We start from the raw sequence: 13,245 nt of genomic DNA on the forward strand, positions 1-13,245 counted from the left end.
AGTAGCCTCACGAAAAGTCTCAAGAAGCCACGCTCGAAACTCGCATAATTGATGCATCCCTCAAAATGTTGATAATTGCCTATATTAATAGTTTAAACTAAATATACTACAAACCAAGATGTTGGAAAAAAATGCACTGTGTGTACTTTCATGAACCCAGGCTTAGCTCCTCCCCAACATGCAAAGATATTACTCTATTATTCAAGATGTATCACTTCAGCAATACTTCCTTGACAAAAACAATACTACTTCCTATTATCCAGGGCTTTGGTGCCATCTTACGACATTACAGAAAGAGCACAAAAATATGCCAATTAGTGTGTTTTTTTAGCAAATAGCTGAGTTTCCACAGAATAAAACACAAACAGGTGAATTTCCTGGATTACTATTACACTTGCATGTCCGTTAATGTTACACAAAACATTACAAATACCTTTATTGTACAGTTAATAAAGGTATTTTGCTCCCATTATTACAGGTCCAAACTCCACACACAGCAAAGATTGGCAGACCATTGGCTTCGGTGTGAACTCCCTCTCTCACCACCTTCCAACAAGTAAATAAACGCAAACTATTTGCTGACGGGGTGACAGGGCTTTAATCTGTCTGGACCTGCCTTTCAATATCGCTTTCATCCAGAATAACATGCAACACTCTTATAGTGCAAACCGGTGACTGGTGGAACACAAAGAGGAACACACCCATCCATTCACTCCGATCGGGTGAAGCTCACATTTCACACGGTTTTGTTTATGTGAAAAGGTCTACTCGGGTGAAACAGGACTGTCTCCAGAGAATAGAGGATAAATAGCAGTTGATTTTATATGACGGGAAGAGACAAAATGATCAAAAATCAAGCTGTTTAAAAATATAACATTGTCAATCTCCCTGAAATTATCCATTAAAAAGTACCAAAGACAACAAACTGTACCATCAATCTTGTTTGTGCATTTGCTTCACATATTCCTTCATTCATCTTCCGTTCAGCTTATCCTCACTCGGGTCGTGGGCGTGCTGGAGCCTATCCCAGCTATCTCCGGGTGAGAGGCGGGGTCCACCCTGAACTGATTACCAGCCAATCGCAGATTATCCAGGGAATTAGTTTTTTAGCCAAAGTTCATTTTCTCTCTCCACTTACTCTCTCAATGCTAAAATGCCAACACATTCGAAGACAACAACCGGAGTACAGAAAGGTATTTTTATAAGGATTTTTTTCAATGGCAACTCTCTAAAATGCGAGCATCCTAACTGTTAGAAAACTATTACTCCCTGAAACTTGCTCTAATCACAGCTAATTAACAAATCACCAAATACCATAAATGTTACCATCAAGCTTATTTGTACATTTCCTACACATATCTGCAGAATCGTTCACACAACTGGAAACTTCTTGTTTGAACAGTGGGCATGCTAACATTTAGCAAGATACAAACCGGAGTACAATAACTCAACAATAACTCATGGGGGTAATTAAAGTGCTGAGTATGTTTGGCGCTCCATGTCAGCGGAGGAATAGCTAGCAATGGCGACCAGCTGTTAGCTAGCCGACTTGACCGCAAACAGCAGCGTGATGGAAGATTCCAGTAGGGCTCCGACAGGCAGGCGAGGCTCATTGTGGGGTTGACAACGGAGAAAGCAGGGTGGTAAACTTGAAGATGATGCAAAGAAAGGTTCAGTTCATGATTGGCAAGTGGTGGAAGTTAACAGCGGATCAGCGTGTAACGGCTAGCTGCGCAACGTAAAGTACAGTAAAGTTGTTTCCAATATACTGTATATATTTAGAAAAATGAGTAGCTAAGTATCACTGAGTTAAAAACCTAAGAAAATGGCTAATAGGAGAGTAGTAATTGCATTTCATATACAGCAGCTATACAGTAGCCATAGATGCTGGAGGTGCTAAATCCCCATAAAGCGGGCTCGGTCAAGACATCCATGTCATCCTTTGTCTCTGCGCTGCCTTTTGAAGTCAGCGAATACAGTACCTTTGGCCCAAGGTGGAGTCCAGATGTCAGAGCGGAATGCAAAGACTTTGAAAATCAAAGACACAGAGCCACGAAACCACACTTGAATGCCAATGATGATATATACGTGCGGGTTATTAACAGCACACTTTAGTGTCGTCAAACTTTATGGGTGCAGTTTTACAGTTGCTTTGGGCGACCTTAGCTGGAGCTCTTAATATTGGTGGCAGTCAATGTGAAAACCCTTTAACTGTGCTTCCCCATCGCCCCACTTTATGTAGATATTATACATCTGGAGATGGTCAAGGACATGTTTTATAAACTCAAGGTGAAGTGATATGAGTCACTCGTAAAGTGGGAACAAAAACCAAACAAAGCACAGTTTGTTAATTAGTTAGCAGGATTATGCAAAATCCCCTTTAATACAGTCTAAATTGCTGGAATGAGTCAACAAATTTCCACCTTTGAAGGCAAGGTCATGTATGACAGTAGTTCAGATTTCGAGATTTTGTGCAACGTTAGAGGCGTATTTTACGTGAAAATTTTCGTTGTACTGTTCGTAGTTTTGGGCAGCACAGTAGCCTAGTTGTTAGCGTATCGGTCTACAGTTGAGAGGTTCTGGGTTCGAATCAGCTCCTCCTATGTGGACTTCTAAATTGTCCATAGGTGTGACTGTGAGCATGACTGGTCTTCTGTCTATATGTGCCCCGCAATTGGCTAGCGACCAGCCTAGGGTGTACCCCACCTCGCGCACAAAGTAGACCGGGATAGGCTCCAGTTACTGAGGACAAATCCTATAGAAAATAGATGTGAGATGGATGCTCACAGCTTTACAACTGCACTAATAATCATCTTGCTGACACCGTTTTTTTCCACCTCCCTTTGTATTGAAAGCAATTGTCGCCACGCATGCAATTATATTAATGTGCATAGTCGCAAGAGCTGTGCGAATGCACACTCAAGACCAAGTTCTGTCTGAAGAACGGCGAATAAATGCCGGATGCACGGTTACGCCTCTGAAGCAGCAATTTGCCTGGAAGGCAGTGCAGAAGGGGCTGAAGAAACACTTCCGGCAATTTTGTGAGGTGGAGTTTGTCTCATGGCTTTTACTCGACCTCTGTTCTATGGGGCCAATGGCCCGACCATGGCGGAGCGACTAGGCGAACGGCTACATGTTGTCAACCAGCCAAGGACAGAATGGCGAGCAGAAAAAGAGCAGAGAAAGAAAGATATTTTCACTCGTGGAGGCAACACATCCAGACAAGATGCCAGATTACACTGGACAATTCATGTTGCGGATAAGCATATGTGTCCATGGAGCTAACACATCGGCGTTACCATAAACAAAATGCTGAATGGCTCGCTTACAGACACATTTTCTGAATAAGGCAGCTCAAAAAAGATTTACTTGGTTACATATTTTCACACCTGATGGGTGGCCAGACATCTACATATCTACCTATTTGTATACAAGCAATCAAAACGTCTATTTTACAAGGTTCCAAAGGTCACTTTGTGCATCACATTGAACAGCAATACATCTGTAAACTTTGAGTGTTTTTGACCACTCCATCCCCCTCCATTCTCTTTTGCGTGGACTCTAAGACCCTGTTAATGCACATCATCGTCAAGGTCACAGAGACACTGCAGCATGCGTCCACTCCCCGGAGATGAGCTACAACTCCCGCAGGAAACAATCATTTATTGCCCTCCTTATTGGCGTCATACAATTGATTGTCATCGCAGTTCCGAGCGAAGAGTCTGTTTCCAATCATCTCTGCTCCGCCGCCAAAATCAGTAGCCGAAGCCGTTTTAATAACTTGGAGCACTGGAAACAATCAGCACAAAAGTTGACGACGTGTGCGCCTTGACCCTTTGGGTTAACGGGGGGTGGGGGTAAGGTGGGGTTAGAGAGGCACAGCACCCCGACTGCTGAGGGCAAGCGGCGCGTGCAGTGGCGCCGATGCCAGCGTCTAATCCCCCGCGTCTCTGGGGTTAAGCCCCTCCTGACAGAAGGCCCGATGATTGGCCTGCATCTGATTGCCGCTGATAACGAGTCAAACCAGACGGCGTTTTTTTTTTTTTCCCACGACACAATGCTAGTGTCTTAATCAGAGAAGCTAATCGGGACTGAGCTCCTTCCAGTGTGCGCTTTTTTTCACGGCACAACACGGCCTTGTTAGCCCGAGCTTAGTCGGGATTAGCTTCTCTTGTGTCTCGCCTATCAGGCAGATTGTCAACACGTAGATCTGGTGAAGTTGAGGTTTTTGTCATAAAAGGCCAACCTTTTGCATTCCTTCTGACCATATGTCAGTAGCTATTTGCAGGGGGTCGGGACCCAGCCTTGACACACATAGCGAAAAACCGCTCGGAATTGACATCCCCAATTAAAAATGTTCAGAATCGCCTAAAAATAATAATAATAATGAGTAAAAAAAATCTCACAACACACCTAAATTGAATAGCGATCCGGCAAAATCGACAGAGAATTGACTTGAGAGGTTTCACTGTAGACACAAAAACTGGTCCTACCTAAGTGGTGTTTGTCCCAAATGGATCAATATTTGATCACACGAGACAACAAAAGGAAATAAGACCATCGGGTATAACTGAACTAAACAGTAGGTGTTTAGCGGTACAGAGGCGTACCATGTTCCCAAATAGAACACGTTAAGGGACAGGAAGTGTACCTGCCTCTGGCTACCAGACGTCATTGCACGACATGGTTGTGGTAGTCTGTTAAACTTGTTAAGTCACTTGAAATGGCATCACGCAGACTTCCAGCAGCATTTAAACAGCCTCTTCCCAGGCTTTTCAGATTGAGACAGTGGAATAACAAACGCCTTGTTGAGATAGCATAATAACTGACCCAAAACTCAACGCATCTCTGCTTACGTTGCGTGAAGTAACCACTGGCTATTTTAACCAATTTTCCATAATATGTACCCTGTCATTAAATGTGTTCCTGCTTCAACAAATGAGAAGCAGTTTTATGTTGTGCATTTTGTTCTCTTACTGTACACCAAATGCAAAGCAAATCATGACCTTAAAACCTACGGAGTCAAGATTTTGAGCATAAGGTTACTCCTCCACTAAACAGACATTCAGGGAACTATTTTCCACATTCCCAATATTCCCAGCTTTCACGCAATTCCACATTTTACACACACACAAAACGCAATTCAAGTAAATGACAGATTCAACAAAGAGGTTGCTCATTTTTCACATTCCAAATTCAAACGGTTTAGTTCATTTATTCTTGGGAGTTATATTTCACATTACTGAAATTCCCCAAATCACCCATATTTTTCATTAGTCCACATTTTCCATGACAGTTCCACCGATTCAAACTATTCCCTGTTCAGCTCATTCAGGACATATGCGGAGCTTTTATAAGATTCCCCAAGTTTCCTAATTTTCAAAAGGATATTCCCAAATTAAGAGATCCTCGGTTTTACATATTTACATCTTCCTTCCACATTTCTTGACCGCTTCAAATTCACTGTTCAGCTCTTTCAGGAAACAAACAAAACTATCACATTTCTAAAATTCCCACACTTTCAAGACGGCAACTGAGCACCGTTTGTAAACTCGAAACCACGTGCATCGGGACCGTCCTAAACCGAAGACCCAGGACTGTCGTGTTGCCTCCGTGTCCTGCCCAGAAGGGTGCACCTGAACACACCACAAGGACAGCTCACACAGTCCTCACCTGCTGCACAGGTAAACAACTGCTTCCAGTGGATGATCACATCCTGGGGGTTCGAGACCCGTCCGTAGCCGCTCTAAAATGGCCGCTCAACTGTGTCGAACAAAACTATTCACCTCGGAATTCACGGCTCATCACACACAGGCACATACACACAGGCAGAAGGAAGGAATTGTGTGTGTGTGTGTGTGTGTGTGTGTTTGTGAGCGGTCAGGCGATTCGGTTGCTGTTAGCTCGTGGTGGTCTTGCCAGTGGGATGTTATCTCATCTCCACTGATCCGTGTCTTTCATGGCCGGGAAATTACAACATTGGCTCTTGTGAGGAAGACAAACACATAAGCGGTCACTTAAATAAAACACTCTAGAGGTGAGAATTCAGGAAGTTCATCATCGTGGCCATTTCTCAATCTCTCCGACTTTTGTAACTAAAAACTCCTGAGACTGTTTTGTTTTTCTCGCCCGCGAGGCACGCACCGTCGCCAGCAGGGTTGCTCTTCCTGTATGATCGACACGCTTACATTGTCAGCGTGGGAAAACCAACAACAACATCCAATTCAGTCATGCTTGCTGCATCACACACTATGACGCCACTTAATGCTGTCCAATTCATTTTGAAACTGTAGTTTTCAGTTTTTTTAGATTAGCAGAATTTTAGTATCATACTAATGTGAAAAAATTATATTAGAAAATGACAAAACAATAATAATAATAAATACCAAAATAGAAAATGAAAAACCAAACAACTGATGTTTTGAAATAATAAGTGTATAATAATAATATAATAAATGAATATAATTTCATGATTTTATGATAAATCATGCAGTGAGGTCACTTAACACTGCCCACTTCATTTTGAAATACAGTATATTACAGCAGCAGAATATTAGCAAAACTGATAATAAAGTGGAAAAACACATACAAATATAAACGATAAGAAGTTCATTTTAATGCAACTCCAATGCAAAAAAGGGATTTGCATAAAAACGGTGGAATAATCACCATGTGACACATCCACAACGATCACGAAACACAAAAGCGCAAATTTCCTCATTAAAAAAAAAAAAACCGCAAAAAACAACTTTTTCTTTTCTTTTTGCAATGGAGGCAACGCGCACCTGCCCACAGCGTGCAATTGACAAACGAGTCTGTGCACGTCGTAAAAGTACAAGGAGGGCTACCACGGAGAAAAGAATTGCGAGCCTACCTTAGAAGTCCACAATCAGCTGCAGGAGGAGTGTGAAAAAGTTGTTTTTGTCATGTAAAATACTGCAATAATCCATGTGAATGCTCAGCCGTTCGACCATCGCTTGTTTCCCTCTCAGTCTCTCTCCTGCAGGCTCCTACAAGTCAAACAGCGAGCCCCCTCCAGTGGTGACATCACGCGGCGTCGCCACGGCAACCGTCGTGACTCCACCCCAGCCAGCACAGCCAGGCTGCATCTATCTGACTGATCCTACCGGTCTGACAAGATCTCAACAATAAAAGTGCTGCACTCGGCAACATATTTTGTAGCAGTAAAAAGTCATAATGTTATGACCATAAAGTCGTCAACTTGATTCTCATTTTGCCTTTTATTCTGGATAAAAATGCCTCAATTCTCTCTCTCCCACTCTCTCCCTCAAAAAAAAAGGACCTTTCTTCTGTCAGAAAAAAAAGGGAATTTATTCCCGTAATAACATCTTTTGTCCCCCTCCCAAAAAATACTGTAATATCAGGATGTCGGAGTTATGTGATGACGGGTTACAATCGTATCAGAGCATTTAATTGGCCCAAAGCTAAGATGGGGAGGAGTAATATTTTAGTACAGTGTACCACTGGTGGTAGGCTAGCTCCCTCTAGCGGTACGCGAATGAATCACTTAATTAAATGTTCAAACTGTGCATAATGTTACAGTGGTTCAAAGTTTTTGGAATCCAGTGCAGTACATTTATTAAGTACTGTTCAGTTGTATTTAACCTTAACATACAATACATTTGCAAGCTATATTTTCGAACGGTTTGTTTTCAAATGAGTTGACAGAACAGAAAGTAACAGAAATTGTTTTATGCAACACAACATTGCGAGCAGGACGGTGGATGAGTGGTTAGCACGTCATCCCGTTCCCCACCGCCAAGGGCGATGTGGCCTAAAGCGTCCCCTATGGCCTGATGCCAAAGTCACCATTAACTCGATTGTTATAGCTATACATAGTTGCTTTGCCGCTCCCTTTTGTCTGCTGTGAGCCGGTGCAAACAAACAGACAATGTGACCAGGTGAAGCCCATCCCACTCTCACCCCTGTCAAGTCACTCAAAGGGAGATTGGAATCTGTCAGAGCAGCCACTTGGAAAATGAATACAGTGCTTTAACTTGGGTCACTGCATCGCAGTAGTGGGAAGTAACAAAGTACAAACAGTACAGAGACAAACAACTTTTCAGACCATCACTGAGTGGAAACGACGACAACACTGCCTGCACAGAAGTGAACCGCTACACCATCAATGACCAGATCTACCAAATTTCCAAAATAAAATCCACTCCAGGAATTCACGAAAGGAATTTAGGGATTTCGTCATCTACGGTCCATAATATCATCAAAAGGTTCAGAGAATCTGGAGAAATCACTGCATGTAACCTACAAAGCCGAAAACCAACATTGAATGCCCGTGACCTTCGATCCTGACCTGCATCAAAAATGGTATGGGGCTGTGTTAGTGCCAATGGCATGGGTAACTTACACATCTGTGAAGGCATCATTAATGCTGAAAGGTACATACAAGTTTTGGAGAAACATGCTGCCATCCAAGCAACGTCTTTTTCATGGACGCCCCTGCTTATTTCAGCAAGACAATGCCAAACCACATTCTGCAGGTGTTACAACAGCGTGGCTTCGTAGTAAAAGAGTGCGGGTACTAGACTGGCCTACCTGCAGTCCAGACCTGTCTCCCATTGAAAATGTGTGGCGCATTATGAAGCGTAAAATATGACAATGTATCGCAGATTTTGTGAGGCAGAGAATAGAGACAAAATACTTCAAATTTCATTACAACACAGCACTGGAAAAAAAAAAAATCACTATCGCAATTTTGGTAAAATGCTTCCACGAAATCAGGGATTTCAGGCTGCAACAATCACCAAAGAAAAGCCTGTAAAATCTGAAATCGGTACTGAAATAAGGAGACATCTAGGCAGCCAGTTTACCTGTTCCCGCAGCCTCTCTTGGTGGCCCATGATGGCTGAGGCGTGATGGGGGTACTTGTGCTTGAGGTGCTCCAGGAAGGCCTCCCTCTTCTTGTCCATGTCGGGCGGCTGCATGGCCAGGATCTCTCGGCTACTGCGAGCCCCCCCTAGCGTGTGTCTCCGCGGGACGGCGCGGCCGCTGCCTTTGGCGTCTGCCCTGGAAGCGGGCGCCCCATTTGGCGACGCCTGCCTCCGCGTGGTGATCTCGGCGTCCTCGGGGGAGGTGACCCTCAAGTTGCTCTTGGTCTGCACTGAATAGGGGGGGCACGAAAAGACACACGGTCAAGACACATGTGAGGTGCTGATGTTTGCTCATTAACAAAGATTGTATGGAAGTATGTCGGTCCTTGCACATGTCACAAGGAGGGTATGTTATTGTGAGTTTTGAGCGTACTCAGTGACCCACGAGTTTATCATGAAAGACAAAGAGGGACAAAAGGATATGGGGTGAGCCCTGCCACAAATAGAAAAAAAAGTGTTATTGATGGCCCCCCCAAATGATTGTCAGGTTAAGACAAAAATGTAAAACTAAGGAATTTGAACCTCTAAATCGAAATTGTCTGGCTGCTGAGAAGAATATGAACATTATTCTTAAATATACATTGCATACACAAGTACATTTTACTAGGCGGTGGTTAGCTTCCTTTGTCACTTGTATGGCTTTCAAGAATGTTGAAATGTTCCTAAAAACAATATTTCCCACAGCAAAAGTTGTTTGGAAATTAAGAACAACTGTCAGCCAGTGTTACCAGGGGAACTGATTGTATTTTTCTTTTTGAGGGAGGGGTTCTATTTATGAAAATTATCACCACAGGGGGCCGTCTTGAGTTTTCCGCTTTTGTACCACACTAGTTGTCTCGCAGTCGCCCAAGCGTTTGTGCGCATGAACAGCGTCTCCGGTTGACAGCACAAGAAACACATCATCATGGCCCATTTCTCTAAAAATACCAAATGCAGACTGATCCTTGTAAACACGGCACACAAAATGTTAGGCGATGGGAAAGGGAAAATAAACTGGAGATGACAGGATAGCTAATGTGGCGCTCGGTAAAGGTTCATTTCTTCTGTGGTTGGAGGAGCATAGTTCAAGTAGTCTATTCTTAATGGGTAAATATGGCTTCTTCACCATACCACGTATTCCACACGTAGGCAGCTTCTTAACTAGGGACGCGAAAGCAAATTGGTGGAAACCTTATGCAAATTTGATGAGCCGTGTTTCGAGTTCTAAGCTTTCGAGCTTTTGAGGAAAACCAGCTTTGATCGGTAAACACACGCAAAAAACGGCAAAGGTGCATAACGATACGGCGTCTCCCACCGGCACCGTGGTCCCAAACGCCACCCCCCCTATCTGACACCCTCCTCTAATTCAGGGCCGCAGCATGTCTCATGTACTTCCAGACCTATTTTTAACTCCCAAACAGTTCTCCCTCACCGCTCACTAAATTACACTCAGCAGACAAAACAAACTCAGAATGAACTGCGCTCAACGTCGGAGTGGCATGTGAGGATAAAAAACTCATTACCTTCCGCACGGGGACAATCTTCATCTGCCATTTCTTCCTCCATTGCACCTTTAGCATTCGCACAAAACAAAACCCCCAAAGTCTATGGCGAAAGGGGACGTATCTCCGCCTGACCTGCTGGCTGCCTGCTTGCTCGCTCGCTTTGAGATTCCAGGGGCAGCTCACGTGGAAGAAAAAAAGAGAGGGGGGCTCGAGATAGGCCCTGCCCCGCCGCCCCAGGATAGACTGCTGGGGGATTTAGAAAGTCAACTGCATTCCAGGACAAAGTGCGACCAGCCTCTTTTCACCCTCGGGCTGAGAGATCTACTGCAAGCATGGAGTGAGTGTCAACACAAGCGGAGTCAGCACTGGAGTGGAGAATACCAGCAACAACAACAACGAAAAAAACAACTAACAGGTGTCATGTTGTTTTTCTGGACTTTGGGTCCAGGAAAACAAACTCTTTGTTCAAGCATGATCGCTAGCCGAACCCTGGTGTGCAAGACGCTGTTCCATTTGTAAGCAAAGTCTGATAGGGGCTCAGCTGGCATGCATGGACCAAAGACAAGGGTCAGTGTTAAAAAGCGAAGGCAAATGACTAAAGTGTAACAGTTAAGCTCGGTATAATATAATCATCTAAAGTCTGAAGCACACCAAACAAGCGAGACTGCTTGAAATGCGTGGCTCTCGGCGGAGTAGCTAAGTTTAGCCTGGGTTGTTATGGAGAGTCTGTCAGTTAGGTTCATGTTCACGGGCACTTTTGGTGCATTTTAAGCACTTTACTTTTAAGGTTGATGTAAACTGAGTTTCAAATAATATTAAACTGTTTGGGTATCATAGTTTGTGGTATACTTACAGTTGAAACTATTAATACGGGCAATTACAAACACTTTCAGGGGGTTTGTTAATTACTTTTTTTTTTGTACTACTGTATATACGGAGGGATAAGCGGTAAAAAAATGGATGGATGTATATATGCATTTGTCGCCACCCACCAGTCTAAATGCAAGCTTGACCTGAACTGAACCCCCAGGACCAAGCGTGTGAGCCAAAACACACCATGTATCATTTCCTGCTTTGGTCTGGACCCAAAAAAAGACACTTCAGGGCCACATCCAAACACATCTACGCATTTGGCAGCCAATGAAGTTGTAATGAAGTCTAATCAAATCAACACAAAAGCCCAAACAGCACTTGTTCCCAATTAGGGACCACGTAGGAAAACCCAGATGCTGTTTTTGCCATGTCGGGTCTGAGATGTGTGTTCCAATATTAGGAGCACATCTTTCTCCTTAAGGCGACCGCCCATGCTCATGAACTCACTGGCCTGTAGCAGGCGCGATCGATACGAAGTCGCGAGGAAAAGGCGCGACATTGGCGCACCTTCATGGTGGTCCGGGGAGGGGAGCGCAATCAATGGGGGAGTTTGTGGGCCATGTAATTGGGAGCGGTGGGCCGAGCACACGGGCGACTCAGCAGCTGACGGCTGATGTCAAAACGCGAGAGGGCGCGTCTGCTCCGGCACCACTTTCACTCTCATCGGGGGATCTTTTCTAAAGTGTTTTTGTTGGCCATGTGTCGGCCTTTTACAATCCCCTTAAATGTAGGCAGGAGCCTCTGGAGAACAGGCTCCAACCTGTTGGTTTCGGGAGCCAGGAGCAGATGGTGCATAGCTAGCATACTAACAATACTATCCACTTTACTCCAGTGAACAACTTGACTTGTGTTAATACAAAACACGAGTAAATATGAACACAAATGAGCTCCAAATTGGTAACACGGTGCTATTACGCACAAATATATTGCACCGGCTAAATCCAGTCCACTAGAACATTGGGCATGTGGCAATTTTGGAATACTTTTGCTGACTTTACAGATGTTCAGTCACTGTTTTAGACACATCCCCCCTCAGGGATCCTCAAACCTTTTGGGTCCAGAGATCCTTATAAGGAAAGAAGTTATTTTTCCAAGGACCCCTTCATGATCCTAATGCCAATTAAACATAACGCACGTACCCCTAAATGCCATAGGAATTTGAAAGGAGCCTATTTTCGAGAAAAAGTCATGATGACACAATAACAAATTCATAGTTTTCTAAAGAAAAAAAGATCTAATGATAATGCAGTGGACCCCTGTATGTTATATTATTCATTAGTCCTATTTTGTTCTCTAACAAAAATAGGACTGTATGCCTGAATAATAAGCCTTTTGTTCTAATAAAAAAAAAATATATTTTTTTTTTCATGCGGAAATGTTGGAATTATGTGATGTGTCATAATTGTATCAGCGATATAAAATGTCCCATAGCTAAGGTAGTATGTTTATTTTTCTCTATGCAAGTAGGCACTGTTTAAAATTATGCTACATAATTTATTGAAAATTATTTTGACCCCAGTTGGAGAACCATTTCTCTAAAGATGCAAACATATCCAACCACAACCAGAAATTACAGCTTGGAGTCCAAAACCTTCCTCCCCTCAGCATTCCACATGGAGGAAAAAAAATAAATAAAAAATAAATAAAATAATTAAAATAAATAAAAAGACCTCTCCCCCCTTTCTTACAGCATCACAAAGGATCTGCAACTGAATTATGCAGTTTGCCTATGGACATCCAGCTTGGCAAGCCTCCACCTGCGCTCTTGCCAAACTCTGCCACGCAACTAAGCCTGTGGAGACACAAAGTGCTGACGCGTACAAAAAAAAAAGAGCTACTCGATGGTTTAGTATCTGGATTCATTGAAAAAAAAAAAAAAAACAGCACTATATTATAATGGAGATTTATTTTTACACAACTGAATCACTGCTCTGTATTAAATATATCATGTTTCCCTAAATAGTGGCTTGGTGAGTGCC

At 43.3% G+C, this 13,245-nt stretch overlaps 1 protein-coding gene across 17 annotated transcripts in view; it reads right to left on the bottom strand.

Annotated features, from left to right (window-relative positions):
• The window catches only part of si:ch211-285f17.1 (sickle tail protein homolog), a 103,864-nt gene that overhangs the window by 34,771 nt on the left and 55,848 nt on the right, over window positions 1–13,245 (bottom strand). For 13 of the 17 annotated variants that reach the window (XR_009785961.1, XM_061758593.1, XM_061758595.1 and 10 more), the window contains one exon: window positions 8,850–9,139. Coding sequence is in view for 13 of the 17 variants with exons in the window: in XM_061758593.1 (XP_061614577.1) it covers window positions 8,850–9,139 (290 nt within the window). In the remaining 4 variants the exon portion in view is untranslated. Of the gene's footprint in view, window positions 1–6,874; window positions 7,032–8,849; window positions 9,140–10,411; window positions 10,591–13,245 lie in introns of those variants that run through there. The other 4 variants (XM_061758594.1, XM_061758604.1, XM_061758599.1 and 1 more) reach the window with 4 other exon arrangements.

Source organism: Phyllopteryx taeniolatus, chromosome 20 (genome assembly GCF_024500385.1).
Source record: "Phyllopteryx taeniolatus isolate TA_2022b chromosome 20, UOR_Ptae_1.2, whole genome shotgun sequence".
Taxonomy (NCBI): Eukaryota; Metazoa; Chordata; class Actinopteri; order Syngnathiformes; family Syngnathidae; genus Phyllopteryx; species Phyllopteryx taeniolatus.